The 13728-nt window shown below is 39.0% G+C and overlaps 1 protein-coding gene across 1 annotated transcript in view; it reads right to left on the bottom strand.

Annotated features, from left to right (window-relative positions):
- HMCN1 (hemicentin 1) overlaps window positions 1-13728 on the bottom strand; it is a 546435-nt gene that overhangs the window by 91355 nt on the left and 441352 nt on the right. Inside the window, exons 71-80 of the mRNA XM_055582953.1 lie at window positions 12631-12767; window positions 7459-7600; window positions 6073-6217; window positions 5593-5720; window positions 5151-5307; window positions 3521-3642; window positions 3157-3321; window positions 909-1016; window positions 333-470; window positions 86-220 (exon numbers count right to left, since the gene is read on the bottom strand). Coding sequence (XP_055438928.1) covers window positions 86-220; window positions 333-470; window positions 909-1016; window positions 3157-3321; window positions 3521-3642; window positions 5151-5307; window positions 5593-5720; window positions 6073-6217; window positions 7459-7600; window positions 12631-12767 — 1377 coding nt within the window. The remainder of the gene's footprint in view (window positions 1-85; window positions 221-332; window positions 471-908; window positions 1017-3156; window positions 3322-3520; window positions 3643-5150; window positions 5308-5592; window positions 5721-6072; window positions 6218-7458; window positions 7601-12630; window positions 12768-13728) is intronic.

Below are 13728 nucleotides of genomic sequence, written 5' to 3'. Positions count from 1 at the left end.
ACTAAGAATATGAAGGACTATGGCAGCATCATTATTTGACATAATATGAATTTTGATAGGCACTGCTATAAGCATATGTACTTACCTTGGACATTCAACTTGATTTTGCCCAAGGCTGTACCAGCTGGATTCTGAGCCACACACATGTAAGTACCAGCATCCTCTCTGACAGCTCTGGAGATCTGCAAGCTGCCACGGGGAAGAATTGCATGGCTTCTACCTACATCATAGTTAGAACAGGGTGAGAAGAATTTTTACTTTTGTTAAAAAAATTATACTGACTTCTGAATAATAAAACTGAGTTGCCGTGATTGTCTTGAGAGAAACAGTACCTGAACTGATGACACTGATGCCTTCTTTTTGCCAAGTGATGAAAGGACTGGGTGTCCCTGTTGCTTCACAGGGTAATAAAATGGGATTGTTTAGAATGACGTCCAGCTCACTTGGCTGAGGCTGAATGACTGGAGGCTCTGTAAGAACCAATCAACAGAAATGTTGCAAGGACTCTAGTTAGTGGCATAAATGTCTACAGTAGCCGTGAGGTTAAACCTGTCTGAATTCATACTTCCAAGATATTAGTGATTTCATTGGCCCAGGGAAAAGCACATATCAGCCATATCACGTTGCTTTTTGAGTCTTGTTACTATAGCCAGTTTCCATTAGAAGAACTCCAGAGAAAAGACTAAAATCAGAAACAGATCATAAAAATTCAACGAAAATAATTTAGAGGTTGTTCAGTGTGTTTTGTTATCTGTATGCTTTCTTTAGTCTGCTGAAGAATATCTATCAGCTTTCATAGCCCCATCATATTACTGTGGTTTATGACCCTAGACAGGACCATCTTTGAAGAAAAAACATGACTTAAAGAGATAACAGCAAGATTTTAATGAATAAGTACCCTTTCATACCTTGGACATGGAGGCTTACATGTCGATGTGCAGAACCAGCTGAATTCCTGGCAACACAAGTATATCTTCCAGCATGGCTTAGTTGAGTGTCAAGTATTTCAATTGCTCCTAAAAAGGAAAGAAGAATTTCATGCATAGGGCATCCCTCTTTTTCTGATTTGATAAACCATGTCTCTGATTTTTGTGTTTCTGTCCCTCTCGCATGGGGGTACTTGGCTTGTAGTTCTACTTGTATTCCCTGTGCCAACCTAGCACAGAACTTTAAAAAAAAAAAAAAAAACCACCATTAACAACTTTATTTGGCAAATTTTAAGACCATAAAATTCAGCTGTTTAAATGTACAGTTCAATAACTCCTGGCATATTACAGACTCATGCAATTATCACAGTTTAATTTTAGAACATTTTCATTACATCAAAAAGAAATCTTACCCCCATTTACAGTCTTGCCTCACTCTCAACCCCAGTGATCACTAATTTACTTTCTGTCTCTAAATATTGACCTCTTCTGGACATTTTACCTAGATGGGATCATACCAAAATCTTTTGTGTCTGACTTCTACTGTGAGCATAGTTTTTGAGTTGCATCTGTTGTAGCATGTGTCAATATTTGTGTTCCATTTTATTGTTAAATAGAATTCCATTGTGTAAAGTGATCCCCATTGTTTATCCATTAACCAGTTAATGGAAATTTACACTGCTTCTAATTTTTGGCTATTCAGAAGATTGCTACATGAATGCTGCTGCTGCTGCTAAGTCACTTCAGTTGTGTCCGACTCTGTGGGACCCCATAGACGGCAGCCCACCAGGCTCCCCCATCCCTGGCATTCTCCAATGTTTGCACACAAATCTTTGCATGGACATATGTTTTTATTTCTCTGGGTAGATACCTAGGAGTGGAGTTGCTGGGTCATACGGTAACTCTTTCTTTCTGAGAAAGTTCTAAACTGTTCTCTTAGCACAGTACTTTGTGGTGAAGAGTAGTTAATTTATATTTTATGATTTTACTTGCTACCCATCTATGCAGATTTCTGAGATAGCCAACATACTTTGCTATGAAAGCCAAGTTCATCTTTCATTATTTTCCTTCTTTTGAAGAAATAAATTCTCTTAGCATAAGATGCACATACTCATAAAGCCCCAGGATGTTCAGGATGTTAGTTGCTACTCTTTAACATCTTCCTCAATCCAGGATGAATTTTCAGAAACACGAATGTGAATCACCTGCACTTTCATTTAGGAGAATTATTTTTTTTCTTTAATACATAAAATTTTCAGAGCTTAAATTTTATAAATGGTGTTCACAACCACCCTCAAAAAACAGCCACATCATAAGACTTACCACCCAATCTTACTTGTTAAATTATAGAAAACTTGAAAGCAAGAACCCTGTCTTAGTTTTAGATCCTCAGAAATTTAGTGGAGTACATAGCCCATTTTAGGTATTAAATGTTTATTAAATGAATGGACATTCTATTTGGCCGAAGAAGTGTGGTTCACTCAAAGGCAATGAGTAAAATTTTTAAACCTTGTTGTTTAGTCGCGAAGTTGTGTCCAATTCTTTTGCGACCCTAGGTAAGGGTCTGAGCTTCCCAGGTGGCTCAGACAGTAAAGTGTCTGCAGTGCAGGTGACCTGCGTTTGATCCCTGGGTTGGGAAGATTCCCCTGGAGAAGGAAATAACCCACTCCAGTATTCTTGCCCGAAGAATTCCATGGAGAGGAGCCTGGTGGGCTGCAGTGCATGGATTGCAAAGACTTGGACATGACCGACTGAGTGACTACCGCACACATGTACTGCAGCCCGCTAGGCTCCTTTGTCCATGGGGTTTCCCAGACAAGAATACTGGAGTGGGTTGCCATTTCCTCCTCCAGGGGATCTTCCCGACCTAGCGACTGAACATGCGACTCCTATAGCTCCTGCAGTAACAGGTGGACTCTTTACCACTGAGCTACCAGGGAAACCCTTCCAAACCTTAGGTTTAGCAAATATGCACATAAAATCTAAGTGGTCATGCTGAATACATGGAGATCGGTTTTAGTTATTATTTATTATTTTGTTTTTAGGTTTTTTTTCCTATCCCTTTCCCTCATTCCCCTCCCAACCCTAACTGAATTTTTTCCCAAATGCCTAAGCCTAGGAATATCGATACGTTTTTTTCTTTTATTTTGGTGCAACAAAAGTCCAAGTAAGGCCTTCCATTAGTAGCTAACCCAATCAATATCTGTGTAATCACTGAGCTGGGTCTTACCTGAGGACAGAATTCTATAGCCCTCTCCTCTGGGAAGCAGTCTTATACCATTCTTCATCCAGTGGATTGAGGGAAACGGAACTCCTGAAGTGGTGCAGGTGATCACTGTGGGGGTGTGTTTGGTTACTAGGAAGTCTGTAGGCTCATCAGCAATGGAAGGTGGAACTAAAAAACAACAACAAAAAGAAAGAAAACTACATGTTTCCAACCCTGACAGATTTCCAAAGCCTACTCATAAATCCTTCTTTTTCTACATTGAAAGTGAATGTTTGGTAAGTGGAAAAGGAAGCCCTTTGTGAAGTGGTGAAAAGAAGAAATGATATCATTATAATAACTTTCAGTCCACATACTAAGCCAGTTCTACCTTGGACAGTGAGATCCACAGTTCTCGTGTCCTCTCCGGCATCATTGGTCACCGTGCACTCATAGGTCGCAGTGTCGTCCACAGAAGGGGAAATAATTACCAGTGAACCTGAAGAAAGGAGCCTAGAAGAGATTTCAAAGCCATGAGGTGCTATATATCAGTTTTCATAAATGTTTCTTGTTGGTCCAACATGGTACCATGTTGGGAACTGAGGGAAATGGAACTCTTTCCTCAAATGTTAAAGTGAGCATCCTTTTATGTATCAGACTTTAAGTTTATATGGCAGTGGGTTAACGGCCTCAACCTCAACATCTGCAGGAAGCAGTGGTGTAGAATGATTGCCTTAAGAGGGAATCCTGCAGTTTCTGAATGCTAATAGTGTGACCAACCACGCTCTCCTAGGTGAAATACAGTGAAATGAGCACACTGATGATAGCCGCTGTTTACTGACCACCAGATACATTCGTGGTGCCATCTCAGATGCTTCACATAGATGATCTCTAAATTTCACAGGAACTTTGCAGCTTGGAATTTGATTATTTCCACTGACTGATAGGTAACTAACTACAAGTCTGTCTTGCAGCTTTCCCTGCTTCACATGTTTCCTTACATGTGGTGGATACCTTGGAGATGCACAGTACATAAATCAGAGTCTAACTTGAAATAAACTCAAAACTAAAGTTATCTGAATCACTTCAAATATACAAAAGGCTGAGTAAACACACATACATTGTTTAAAGTAATCTAAATAAGAATATCTGTTTTCTTACCTCAAACTGTGCACTGATGAATGGGAATAATTTGATTCAATGGGAACATATTTGATCTGCTTGTTAATTGAAGGACATTGGCATTTTCCACATAGAGTATGCTTTCAAGTCATTAAACCCCCAATGCCAAAAGATTAAAAGGATGAGAAAGAGAGAGACGCTACAGATTTTCAAGTGAAACCCTCCTAATTTATATTTCCAGATGTAACAGAATAGATTTTTATCAGGGTAGGTCTATGAAAACTTGTTTTTAGTGATATAGCAAATCTTTTGACAAGATATCTATTAACACAAGAAATGCTCATCTAAGGAATCAGAAATCTGTAGTATTTTTAAGGTTAGTCTTTACAAATACGATATCATAGTAAGAAGAATGGTAGTAAAGCTGGAAGAGTACAGAAAATTGGTGAAACTGCTATTCTTCCTCCTTACACATGCTGCCAAATACCTACACTGTATTTGAAGGTATAACATTTGATTTTTATTCTGCAACTAAAACTCATATTATTTTTAAAGAGTACTTTTTCTTTTATACCAAATGATGTTTTTATCCTTTGTCATTATAAAATTACAAAAGGTGCTAAAAACAGCAGCAGAATGGAAATTTAATGCTATAGAGCTCACTGACAGTCATCCACAGGGCTTATGGAAAGAGAAGTTGTACCTATAATTCAGGAAAAATACTTTAGATTGAAAAACTAATTCAATACTAATAAAAAAAATAATATACTCTCTGCATACTGGCTAGTTCTTAATACTTTATACATTTTCTGTCCCCATTGATAAAGCGAAAATGTTAATTCTTTGAAAAATATGTTTCTAAATAGCTGGTGGAATTTTCCAGGTGAATTGCTCCTTACCTGTATGAATTCTGATTTTGATCCACATTCAGAAGATGCCCGTTTTTCCTCCAGTTGACTGACGGTTTCGGTATGCCAGCAGCCTCACAAGCCAGAGTGGTTTGAACATTTACTGTTACAGTCATGTTGGTAGGACCCGGAGCAATGGATGGAGGAACTAAAACAGTCACCAAATAAGAGAGAAAACACAGTCAGCAACAGTATGCCATTTGAATTATCTCTGCCAAACTGAAATGAATCACAGATAACTTACTTTACGTTTATGAACACAATAAGGTTTTCTGAACTTACATAGTACTGAGATAATGCTATTCACCATGAGTCCTGATTGTTTATAATAGAGCGCTGGACCTGAAGGTCTTTGTGCTATGACCCCACTGGTTTAGGCAACCAAAGAGCATTTGACTCTGAGACTGGATGTTGTTCCTAAAGGTATATTTACCGTGCACCTGTAAATCGATTCGCCTGCGGTCTGTCCCCGCAGCACTGGTGGCCATACACAAATATCGCCCACTGTCAGTCACTTGTGCCGACTGGATGCGAAGGAATCCATTTTCCAAGATGGAGTATCTAGAAGAAAGATCACACATGAAGGTCTCTGAATATGAGTCTTTCTGATTATGTGCATTTTAACTGAGAGCATTTTAAAAGACTCAGTTATCCATTTTTAGTCCTTTTCCTGCTTCAGAAATTTGTAATACCCTTGGTAGAAAAAAGGGATATTCTGAAAAGGGGTATAGCAAATGGACTTATGATCTTGGATGCAAGCTTTTAGGAATTAGAGTTAGGGTTTTAAAATACTGTAGTCCGATTCTCATATTAAGATGAAGAGACTAATTTTAGAATGAAAAGACTCAAATAATGCATTGGATCAAATATTTAAAAACTTACAGTATTTTTCATCCTTTTCTAGAACTGTTACCTTGCATGACTCCCAGATAGAACAGCTCCATCCTTTCTCCATGTTATCCTTGGGGCTGGCACGCCTTCCGCAAAGCATTCCAATAGAGTTGACTTATTTAAGTGAATGACAAGACTCTGGGGGCCACTCTTTATGCTTGGAGGAACTGTAAAAGGGATGCATGTGGAAAATTTCATTTATATCAGTAACACAGCCTGAACTAAGACTCTGACTAGGTAATAATACAAGCTGAGATTTGAGTCTAATATATGGCTTTGCCTACAGCTAATTCAGGTTAGTATAAATAGAATTGGGGTTGAATTCCTAAAATCTTACTCAAGATTTTATTTAAAAATCTACTCAAAAATGAAGGGGCTTTAAATCCCTGATATGGTGTGTGAAGGGCTTCCCTTGTGGCTCAGCTGGTAAAGAATCTGCCTGCAATGTGGGAGACCTGGGTTCGAGATCTGGATTGGGAAGATCCCCTGGAGAAGGGAAAGGCTACCCACTCCAATATTGTGGCCTGAAAAATTCCACAGGCTGTACAGTCCATGGGGTTGCAAAGAGTCAGACATGACTGAGCGACTTTCACTCACTCACTCATGGTGTGTGAAATCTGTCTTTCTATGGAAGAGGCTTGAAAAGATTTAAAAAAACCCAGCTCTGGTATGATACAAATTAAAGATGATATTTCTTATTTCTCTTTGGCCAAATAATGGTCAGAGAATGTTAACACTGGAACAACTTCACTTTAAATAAAGCTTAGAAAGTGGGCGGTTTAAAAAAAACACATCTGTGATTAATCATGCAAGTCTCAGAGCATGTATTTTACTAATCACTGAGTTCACATGGGAATGCAAAACTTGAATTTTAATTTTAGTGTTAGCAATATTAACTGCCTGGGTCATCCAACTTGTAAAATTTCATCTATTAAAACATCAGAGGGACGGTTTTTAAAAGTCAGTGTCATATTCCTGAAATTTGGCAAATTTTAGTGTTTAGATTTTATATTTGAGAAAAGTACAGTCCCATGCAGTCTCTGTCTAGGACATATATAATCAAACCCCAACATCAATAAAAGTGACTAAATAATTGGCTACTTGTCACCCAGAGATTTAGTGTATTAACTTCTCCAGTGGCTCTGATCTGAATGATATAAAACATCAGAATATGCTGATAACAATTGGACATGTATTGTCCTCTAAGAGAAATGTATCTTTAATTATATTTTTGAAGTTGAGTTAGTTTGAATATAGCTATAGCACAAATGTCACATGTTGTCTATGTCAAAAGAAATAAGATAAGCACAAGAGTTTGTTTAGTATGCTCATAAAAAACAAAAATGTTTTCTCTTTGAATGTCCTGTCTAAATTTTTAAATTGTGAAACAGCGGTTAAGCTTTCTTACCATTGACAGTGAGAATAAACTCTCTTGTAGTCTTTCCCACAATGTTGCTGGCAACACAGGTATAATTGGCTGTATCACCTAGATCTGCGTTATTAATTTGCAAGTATCTCCCTCCAGATAGGATTCTTATTCGAGGTGTTGCCTGGATTCAACAAGGAAAATTTACCATTAAAATGTCAGGAAAATGCAATAAGAATCATCAAAAGTAACTAAATAGTGAATTGTAGCATACCTGTCTCCCAGTATCTTTGTCTGCTCCCCCTACTACTATCCTGGTATCAAAAACTCTTGGGAGCTATCTCTATGACTGTAGTCAAGGCAAGAGCACACTCAGTGTCTCTTGTTCTTCACAGTGATCCACTCAAGGATGGAAAAGTGTTTCAAGTTGGGCCCATGAGTGCTCCCTGCAGGACATTTCTGGAAGTGTTGGGATAAGGCATATTTTTACTGGAATCTGATCGTGAGCGTGACATAGGCGGGTGCAGTTGCACCACCATGTGCTGTGAATCTAAGACATTCGCAGAACTGAGATAAAGGAAGGACAGAGACTACATAATTAGAGCCTTTGGATAATGCCTAAAGCTTAAGTTCACCAACTATTATTGCTAATAAATATCTTCCCCCTGCTCCCAATTAAGTTGTTTACAGTTTGAAGCCTGTTACTTAAAGCTGAAAGTTTCCTGATAATAAATTAGCTTTGGTTAACTTAAAGGAAACAATTATCCTTCAACATTTTTAAAATAATAAATGATTTTAGTCTACAAATACTTGTTAAGCATTTATTTTGTGTCCAGGCATGGGACCAAAAATTATGAAACTATAGAGATCTATATTGAGATGAAATAATGAAATATAATGATATCTACTCTATTATGTCCAATTGAGGATTGTTCATAAACTTTTAAAAAAATGCCAGGTAGCAACAAAGGCTGATATTTTCCGGTTGTGCCAAAGTGGATCTACTTCAGGAAGAGTCCAAATGAGATTTTTCTACCATGTGGGTTTTATCCAAGATAAACATATATTTCTAGTGAAAAAAGTTGCTTACACTAAGATGTACAGTTCAGGTCAATCTATCTTTAAAGTCCACACATTTTCTGTAGGCCTTTAATTCCTACAGGGGCCATTAGTGGTAAATTTTTATTATTTCTAATGAGAACAGGTGATTTTTTCAATATACTTGGTAAGTTCTACAAAATATATTTTAATATTTAAGTTCAATATGGGTATAGCAGGACTTTATGCTAATAAAAAGTTCCAAGTTGATTTTCGTGTCTTTCTTCCATGAATATCAGTAAGTTCTGCTTATTTACTCAGCCTCACTTCAACTTTCTCTGGTTCTCTTCCCATTTACTGCCAGTGATTCTTCCAAATTTGATTTCTTTCCTTAGAACCTTGGAGAAGGCAATGGCACCCCACTCTAGTGCTCTTGCCTGGAAAATCCCATGGACGGAGGAGCCTGGTAGGCTGCACTCCATGGGGTCGCTAGGAGTCAGACACAACTGAGCGACTTCACTTTCACTTTTCACTTTCATGCATTGGAGAAGGAAATGGCAACCCACTCCAGTATTCTTGCCTGGAAAGTCCCAGGGACGGGGGTGCCTGGTGGGCTGCCATCTCTGGGACCGCACAGAGTCGGATACGACTGAAGCAACTTAGCAGCAGAACCTTATTCCGAGCAGATGACCCTGTTTCCTACTCCACTGAGAAAATCAAAGCCAAGTGCCTGCAATTTCTCCCTCTCATCTTGCATATGAATGCAACCTTCCTTCCTACATTTCCATCTCTGTGGAAAAGGTCATCCTTTCAGTCCAAGGCTAATCTCTTCATCTTTCACCAGGGTCCCATCCTTTCCCTACTCATCGCACTTAGTTCTCTATCTTCAAACGCTTTTAGTAAATAAGAACATACAAATCTCTTTTGTATTTAAATAATAGTCCACAATCATTTCCACTTCCTCTTCTTTCACTCCCCCAACAACTGTAACTTGTCTTCTACTTTGAACACTCGACTGAAGATCGCTTACATCTTGAATCACATCTGTGTATTACCAAAGCCAATAAATACAGTTTACTTTGTATCTTGACATGAACTCTGTTAACTGCTCCCTCTCTACTTCTTGGCTTTCAGTGCACCAATTTCTCCAAGTGTTCCTTCTCAGTCCCACTTTTCTCCTCTTCTTTCTTTGCTCACCTTTTAATTGTCAATGTTGTCTTAGGCATTATTCTCATTTACAGGTTTTCTCACACCACGTGCTTTCTGGTTGACCTCATACAAACCTATGGCTTCAACAACAGGCTATACTATTGAGGACCACCATATCAAAGATATTTTTGAGTAAATATGGACCCATATTTCCTAGAACTTTGTGGAATTTCCATTTGGATAATATATAGGTAATTCAAACTCAAAATATCTAAAACTGAACTCATCTCTCTTTTTTTTTTGCTATTTACTGTTGAATTCAGTCTGTCCCAGTACTGACATCACTTGGTCATATCTGAAATTAGCCTGATTTCTCCATCATTGACATTTAGTCAGTCCATGTCTGAACATCTAGTGCTCTAGAGTGAAATGCACACATAGGAGATAAGACTATGGAGGAACAGTCAGAGCATGAAGGGCTTTGTGAGCAAAGCTGGGCAACTGAACCTGAATCCTGAAATCTATGGAGAATCATCAAAGGATTTTAATCAAGGTCTACTTCAACCATACCAAGCTACCTGCAGTTCCTGAGACAACAGCATTCCTTTTCCTGTAATGACTTTGTACACACTGTCACCTATATTTGGAGTCCCCTTCTTTCTCACCCAACATTTAAACTGAACTCACCCTTTCCAAGAGGCTCCCCTGGGCTATTCTTTACCCTTCAGTCTGCGTTACTTGCTTCTTCCCACTGTTTCTCCTCTGTATATCCCTCTAAGATAAAATTTATCAGCAGTATCAATTTTCTATATCCTTGATGTAAGTCGGTATATTTTCAGATAGTCTATATATTGTCACGCTGCTTATTTAACTTATATGCAGAATATATCATGAGAAACACTGGGCTGGAAGAAGCACAAGCTGGAATCAGGATTGCCAGGAGAAATATCAATAACCTCAGATATGCAGATGACACCACCCTTATGGCAGAAAGTGAGTGAAGTGAAAGTGAAGTGAAGTCGCTCAGTCGTGTCCGACTCTTTGCGACCCCGTGGACTGCAGCCCAGCAGGCTCCTCTGTCCGTGGGATTCTCCAGGCAAGGATACTGGAGTGGGTTGCCATTTCCTTCTCCAGGGGATCTTGCCAACCCAGGGATTGAACCCAGGTCTCCTGCATTGCAGGCAGACGCTTAACCTCTGCGCCACCAGGGAAGCCCATGGCAGAAAGTGAAGAGGAACTAAAAAGCCTCTTGATGAAAGTGAAAGAGGAGAGTAAAAAGGTTGGCTTAAAGCTCAACATTCAGAAAACTAAGATCATGGCACCTGGTCCCATCACTTCATGGGAAATAGATGGGGAGACAGTGTCAGACTTTATTTTTTTGGGTTCCAAAATCACTGCAGATGGTGACTGCAGCCATGAAATTAAAAGACACTTACTCCTTGGAAGGAAAGTTATGGCCAACCTAGATAGCATATTCAAAAGCAGAGACATTACTTTGCCAATAAAGGTTCGTCTAGTCAAGGCTATGGTTTTTCCAGTGGTCATGTATGGATGCGAGAATTGGACTATGAAGAAAGCTGAGCACGGAAGAATTGATGCTTTTGAACTGTGGTGTTGGAGAAGACTCTTGAGAGTCCCTTGGACTGCACGGAGATCCAACCAGTCCATTCTGAAGGAGATCAGCCCTGGGATTTCTTTGGAAGGAATGATGCTAAAGCTGAAACTCCAGGACTTTGGCCACCTCATGCGAAGAGTTGACTCATTGGAAAAGACTCTAATGCTGGGAGGGATTGGGGGCAGGAGGAAAAGGGGATGACAGAGGATGAGATGGCTGGATGGCATCACAGACTCGATGGATGTGAGTTTGAGTGAACTCCGGGAGTTGGTGATGGACAGGGAGACCTGGCATGCTGCGATTCATGGGGTCGCAAAGAGTCGGACATGACTGAGTGACTGAACTGAACTGAACTGAACTGATGAGCTCCTTATGGATCAGGATTATTGTTAGGAGCAATCACAATGCATAGCATTATAGTAGGCACACAATAAACAGAGAAACTGAGGCATGGGGCTGTTAAGTGATATGCATGATAATTAAACACGTTAGTAACTTTCAGAATCAGTCTCTCTGTGATTAGTGTTTGTGTGATTTGATGATGGCTAAAGTCTCTCTATCTTAGGTATTAGGGACATAATTTCCTTTTATTTAGACTCAGTGTATCACAACTGGTTATAATAAGAGGATGAGGAAAAAGACAGATAAGTAACTACTAGGATAAGGACAATCTGAACATTCAAAGTCAAGGCTTAGAGCCAATCCTAAAAGGCTACTTAGGATCCTAGGCAGTGATACTCTATGAGAGCAGACAGGTATCACCAGAGCATGGGAGCCTCACAGAGCCAGTAACTGTGTTTCCAAAGATTTCAGTCTAGACTCCTGGTATGGGAAAGATTGAAGGTGGGAGGAAAAGGGGATGACAGAGGATGAGATGGTTGGATGGCATCACTGACTCGATGGACATGAGTTTGAGTAAGCTCCGGGAGTTGGTGATGGACAGGGAGGCCTGTTGTGCTGCAGTCTATGGGGTCACAAAGGGTCGGACACGACTGAGTGACTGAACTGAACTGATTCACAGATCCTTGGGGTCACTCCTGAGGTCCAAGTTTAGATCAAGGAAATTCAGTAACAGGTTTGCCCAGGGACTTGGCAAGCAAGTCAGTTCTTTTGAGACTTTGCTGGTTTCTTTTCTTTCAAGAAAAGACACGAGTGTTTCAGTCCAAGTTTAATTCACCAGCTCCAGGGGATACATACTTAGGCCAATTTATAAAGTATGTGAATCAAAATACCTGTCTTTTGACTCATAACTAGCTACTACCTACACCAGCAAAGGCTGAGAAAAGAAGGCTGACAAAAGGACTCTGTGCCCAGCCCTGCAATGCTGAATAACTAGTAACCTGATTTGAAGGACTCTATAGCTGATTTTTTTTTTCCCTCAGAATGAATCTGTGGAACTTGGCAAGACTTACCTGTAACCGTTCTCCATTTTTAAGCCAAGTGATTACAGGTGGAGGCACTGCATCCGATTTGCATTCCAGTGTCACTTGTCTGTTCCGTAACACAGTGAAATCCTGGGGCTCGCCAGTTCCAGCAATATTAGGGGGTACTGGATGGGAAAACAAATACACCAAAGGCTTTTAATAAATGAGATATAAAATGCTCTGGATTATCTTAGGTGTTCAACAGTGTTGTTTGTGCTGTATGAAAGAAGCAGCATTAATTTAAAATGCTACTCATTCAATATATAGTACCCTGGTAACAAATAGTGAACTTTTAAAATCGTACTCAGTACTTAAGTACCTTAAGTAATGAAATTCTTCTAAGAGCCACATGAATGATAGGATAAGTAATATAACCACATTTTATCACCATTTAATAGGTAAAGAAACTAAGGCCCAAAGAAGGGATTTTTTTTGTTGTTGTCCAGGTCTACACTTGGTAATAATTTTCTCTGGACATATTTTAAAACTTTTAAATTAGGTTCTGTCCATCATAACAAACAGAAATATATGCAGAAAGGGGGACAAAAGAGGGGTAAGGAATTAAGAGGTATATACTACTATATATAAAATAAATAAGCTACAAGGATATAAAGTGAAGGAAATACAGTCAATATTTCATAATAATTTTAAGTGGAGTATAATTTATAAAAATTTTCAATCACTATGGTGTATACCTGAAACTAATATAATATTGTAAATCAACTATACCACGATTTTAAAAGTGTATATTTTTTATGTGACTGCTGTATACACAATTTACACGTCAGTTGGTCTAATTTGTGTGTAGGGCTGGTGGGGGCAGGAGAACACTCCTACATTATACCAGGCATACAGTTTGGATTGCTTAGTGATTTAGGCGTGAGGAGATAAAGATCTTCTGTTAAGTTCTTTAAATGTTCCTCTCTTTGAACAGTAATTTCCAGCTCTATGTCAAAGTAGGACCAGCCATAGTCTAATTGGCCCAACTTTTCTAGAAAGTAATTTGGTCTTGAATATGTGTGTGTGTATGTACATTCATATGCATATACTTGCATATAATCAAGAAAGTGGACTTACAGAAATTTA

This window comes from Bubalus kerabau, chromosome 5 (assembly GCF_029407905.1).
Source record: "Bubalus kerabau isolate K-KA32 ecotype Philippines breed swamp buffalo chromosome 5, PCC_UOA_SB_1v2, whole genome shotgun sequence".
Classification (NCBI taxonomy): Eukaryota; Metazoa; Chordata; class Mammalia; order Artiodactyla; family Bovidae; genus Bubalus; species Bubalus kerabau.
This window is presented reverse-complemented; position numbering and strand designations above follow the sequence as displayed.